Source organism: Gossypium raimondii, chromosome 7 (genome assembly GCF_025698545.1).
Source record: "Gossypium raimondii isolate GPD5lz chromosome 7, ASM2569854v1, whole genome shotgun sequence".
In the NCBI taxonomy this organism is placed as follows: domain Eukaryota; kingdom Viridiplantae; phylum Streptophyta; class Magnoliopsida; order Malvales; family Malvaceae; genus Gossypium; species Gossypium raimondii.
In genome coordinates, this window is record NC_068571.1 from 46,606,078 (window position 1) to 46,611,273 (window position 5,196).

Genomic DNA, 5,196 nt, shown 5'->3' on the forward strand with positions numbered 1-5,196 from the left:
CTTTTGATCTTCTAACCTCTCATTAAGACAAGAGCTCCACAATATATTTTTAAACCGTTTAACTTAATGACGATCCTACAACCATTCGAGTCTAGAATACCCAAAGAGATGAGATTCTTCTTTAAATTAGACACATGCCTAACATTTGATAATGTTCTGATTATCCCGTCATGCATCCTAATTTGAATGGTACCAATGTCGATTTTGCAAGGTGAGTTATCTCCAATAAGCACAATTCTACTTTTAATCGAACGGTATATGGAGAACCAACCCTTTTTGGGACACATATGGTAGGAACACTTTGAGTCCAAAATTCACTCGGACGTAAACTTAGACCTTTTGGTTGTTGACGCCAGATTAAATCACCACCACTGTCCTTTGCTACACTAGCATCGGCTACATTAGCTTTCTACTTCCCTTTCTCATCGTTTTCAGTTAATCTCTTTTTTTTTCCTGAAGTTTATAGCATTTTGTTTTGATGTGATCCTTTTTTTTTGCAGTAGCCACATTGTTTGTAGTGGCTTCTTGATTTTGATCTCACCGTAGATCTTCTCTGACCCAAATCCTTAGACTATTGCCTTCCTCTAGTAACCAAAATTCAAGCTTGCCCATTTGACTTGTTCTTCGAACCTAACTCGTTTTCAAATTTATGAAATAATTACTTATATAAATTAAATAAATTAAAATATATAATTAAATAATTAAAATAATTAAATAGATGTGCAACACACGTCATGTAAGAAACTAGGTAAAATAAAAAAATATTAAAAGTATAATAAAATCAAAATTAAGAAAATTCTTAATTAAACTAACGTTTTCATCATTTAAAACAAAACAAAAAAAACCACCCATTTTTTAATATCAAATGACCTTACCCTTTCTAAAGATATTTTGAAAAAGTAATTTAACATGTTTTAATAGATAAATACAATAAATTTATACTGTGTATGAAAACTAATTATATAATATTTATAAATATATTTTCATAAATTAAATAATTGTCATTTATTTTTATCTCGAACTCGGATCATTACACTTGAATTTTATTGGATTTAAACTTTCTCAAATTTTAAATTTTTTAAGTTTAAAATTTTAAAACTTAAATAATTATGAAATCATACTTTAATCATTACAAAACTCGAATTTTCTTGATAATAGCAATAATAAAATTGAAAGAGCGTATAGTTTTTATGAATGGAAACATAAACTATATTAGTATTAGATTGATGAGAAAGCTGACATTTGAAAATGCGATACAAGGGGAAAAATCATGTTGCTATTTGCACATAGTTTTATTGGAAACTTGCATTGCGCACATTGTGAAACATTAAACAATCTACTCAAACATTGAGGTCCATTGTCTTTTTCGCAAAAGTTGGCAAACAAAACGCAGCTGAGTGTACCTGAAATTCCAATTACACAACTTTCAATATAATTACACATCCTCACTTTTCTTCTTCTCGTCACTAACACATGCACCATATTTTTCTTAAATTTTGAATGATTTTGGTGTCACAATCCACTTGGTAGTTTATGTGTGCTTCATGTTGAAATGACACTATATGTCATGCCAACTAATAATTTAAAAATTAAAAAAAAATAACATGAAGTATACATGTATTGCCATGCAAACTATCGTGCTTAAGAATTTAATGCTGTAGCCAAGATTTTCATTAAGAAAACAACAATTCGACTCCTTCTGAAAAGTTGATGATCAAATTTAACTCTTTTTAAAAGATTGAGAGCCAAATTTAACTAAAAAAATAAGGGTTAACTTGATAAATTTTTTTGTAAAAGATCATTATCCCATAGTCAGGAATCTTGGTAACCTTTCCAAAGAATGTGTATTAATTATTACCTCTGAGTTGTAAAATTTCAAGGGTTGTTTGGCTACACCCGAAATCTGGTCGGGATCGATGGGGTTGACAGGCACTTTGAAGTCAACATATGGCCCTTCGGTTGAACAAAGCAAGAAACCAATCACTCCACTGTCATAATAAAATTTGCTTTTATGTTAGACACAATTATAGCTTCTTATTGTTCCCCAAAAATCAACACACAGAAAGGGAGTTGAGACATGCCTTGGATAAGTGGGAACAATAGTCCAGGCATAGCTGATAGATCCTTTGAAAATATGACGAAAACTTGAAATGAGTTGTTTAATGTCGAATGGCTGATACCATAGGCTTTCTGCCTGGATGCACATCACTCCTCCTGGACGGAGAGCTTTTGCTGCCAACTTAAAGAATGGACTGTCCAAAAGTTCATGTTCTGGTCCTGCATCATATATACATATATAGTCAATGTAACGAACAACTTAAAATGACTATTAACATGCATAGATGGAGGAGGGATATACTTATGGGGTCAAATGCATCCACTATTATTGCATCATAGGTACCATTTGGAACAGATTTCAAGAATGCAGTTCCTGCAGGCGAATTATTGTTGAGAAGCATTCAAATTATTATAGATAAGCTAAAAGTATAATGGAAGCTTCTCTACTATAAATTAGATTGTGTTTTGTTTTCTTTATTCAAAAGATGAGTAAATTAGATCTTTTTGTTAAAAGTTTCATCCAATTTTACTTTTAAATATTGGCATAGCTAATGAAATAACCAAATAATTATACGTGACATGTCATGTGTATCTCATGCAGAAGTAGAGGAATCAATTATTAACCGTAAAACTAGATGAAATTTTTAACAAAATAATTGATTTACTCTTTGATATGATATTTAGGGACTAATTTGCTCATATTTTAAGTAGAAGAAGTAAAATACAATTTAACTTTTAGTACAAAAGCTTCTATAATACTTTTATCATTTACCATGAAAAAGAAAGAAAAGCATGCATGCATGCATACCATCTTGAACATTAAGTGTTACGCGAGGATCATCATAGCCAATGGCAATATCAGGGAAGAATTCCTTATACACCTTTAAAAATCAAAACATAAAATTAAACCCAATTAAGTGAAGGACATTTAGTTGTAGGGTTGTTGCTCTACTTACATCAATCAGTACAGTGTCTATCTCGCATATATCAATGTGGTGGACAGAATTGTGGCGAGATATTTCCCGGAGGATGCCACCATCTCCTCCACCAATCAGCAACACCTAAAATGGATGGAAATGACAGTTACCGAACCTCAAAATTTTGCTGCTGCTACCAAATAAAAATAATTAAACAAATCTGGGTTCATCATGAAATCTTATTATTGCACAAAAAATGGTAGACATTGGACTATATATGTAGACAAGTGATGATGTATATAATAATTAATATATAAGAACCTTGTTGGGGGCTGGAATGGAGCAAAGAGGAAGGTGGGTCATCATTTCTTGATATGAACATTCATCCTTCTCGGTCAGTTGGAGTGCCCCGTCTAACACAAACACCTTTCCATATCCTGATGACTACAAATTAACATGTGCCAGCCAGGCCACCATTTATAAATTTAATTATGAAAGTTGGATTTTAAGAATATATTTAGGGGTAAACTACATTCAAGGTCACTAAACTATTTGAAAGTTTATACTTTGGTTATTTGACTTTCAAAAGCTACAAAATGGTCATTTGACCATTCAAAAGTTTTCATTTAAGTGATTGGGCTGTTAAAATTGATATTTTATGGCTTTTTTTGTTCGCACCACCTACTCCAATCGAAAGCTCTCATTCTTCTTCTCTTCTACGTACAGTTTAGTTTTTTTTTCATGAAACATCTTTAAACATCACGAATCTGTAAACCAAAATTCAAACAACTTTCTTTTCTGATCACTGACACTAATCATCAGATCAATTTGGATCTAAGGTATGTTCTTCTATTCGTCGATAGGTATTAAGGAAAAAAATTAACAGTCCAGTGACTTAAAAAAAAACTTTTGAATAGTTAAGTGATCATTTTGTAACTTTTTAAAATTGAATGACTAAAGCGTAAACTTACAATTAATTTAATGACCTTAAGTGTAGTTTACCCTAATATAATTAAATAAAATTGGTATTACCAGAAACACCATCATTCTTTGGTACTTTGACTTCCCCTCGAATAAAACTTTCTCGACCTTTATGTAGTGTGCTTGTCCTTCAAGATACATTATGAATAAACATCCACAAACCTTATCAACATTCGGCAACATCAGTGGAACTACAAAATCTAAAATCTAAATCCACATCAAAATGTCCTTGCTTTTATGATTGCTTTTAGGGCTACTTTTGTAAATTATTTAATAATATTTTGGTTTAGAAAAAAGTTTGAAAATTTGACATGACAAAACCGGAAGGGTTTCACTTGCCAAATGAATAGAATTCCTCTACCCATGCATATTTTATTAATGGTTGAGAGAATGAATCTGTGATTAAAGTGGGGAAAAGGGTTTTAAACGTATATAAACAATATCCAAATATATGAAATGGTATCTAGTTAGAGTTAGATTTGTGGGTAAAACTATCATAAAGGTTTCTGAGATTAAAAAATAATAAATCAGTCCCTGTACATTAGATCAAAGAGTAAATTAATCTTTTCTACTAAAAGTTTAATCAATTTGTACTATTAAAATTGACGTTGATTGATGAAATAATCAAAAATAACACGTGGCACCTCATGCTGACATATAAAGATTAATTTTAATAGTAGAAATGAATGTAAATTTTAATGAATGACTAATTTATTCTTTTATCAACGTAGAGGCCTTCCATAGTTCTTTTACCTAGATTTGTGTAATGAAGGAGAAACCTTAGAACCAAAAAGAAATGAAGAATACTATGCATATATATATATATATAGTATAGTATAGGATATAACCAAAAGGAAAATGATATGTAGGGTGAGTTTCATGAAGTTGATGTTATATAAAGAAGGGAAAAAACAAGTTAGCTAGGTTTATAAAGATGACAAAATATGATATAAAAGTAAGAAAATGTAAGGCAGTAGTGGGCATTCATCACCTGGCCATATTGGACAATGCTCAGCAAACCATCCACCAGCTTCTTTAATATTGTCCACCATGTTTTCATCACCTCCACTAGTCAGAGTCTCACAATTACTACCATTGCTGACACTCACAATCTTCCTCTGGTCGCTTATGTGAATATTTGCACCAGAAACAATGTTATTCATCTCTGCCATTGGGGGTGTAGGCTTGGTTCTTAGTTTCTAATTCTCAGTGACAGAATATTTGTTTAGAGGTATGTGAG

The 5,196-nt window shown here is 31.4% G+C and overlaps 1 protein-coding gene across 2 annotated transcripts; it reads right to left on the reverse strand.

Annotated features, from left to right (window-relative positions):
* Positions 1 to 1,185: 1,185 nt before the first annotated feature.
* On the reverse strand, positions 1,186 to 5,196 carry LOC105770463 (spermidine synthase 2). Of its 2 annotated transcripts, XM_012591680.2 has the most exons (9): positions 4,948 to 5,196; positions 4,008 to 4,084; positions 3,297 to 3,419; positions 3,015 to 3,119; positions 2,867 to 2,939; positions 2,360 to 2,431; positions 2,082 to 2,277; positions 1,859 to 1,988; positions 1,186 to 1,403 (listed from the first exon to the last, which is right to left on the reverse strand). In XM_012591680.2, exons 1-9 carry the CDS (start codon positions 5,126 to 5,128, stop codon positions 1,341 to 1,343), a joined length of 1,020 nt encoding a protein of 339 aa, XP_012447134.1. In that variant the 5' UTR covers positions 5,129 to 5,196; the 3' UTR covers positions 1,186 to 1,340. The 2 variants fall into 2 exon arrangements, with proteins under 2 accessions (XP_012447134.1, XP_012447142.1); XM_012591688.2 differs by lacking the exon at positions 2,360 to 2,431.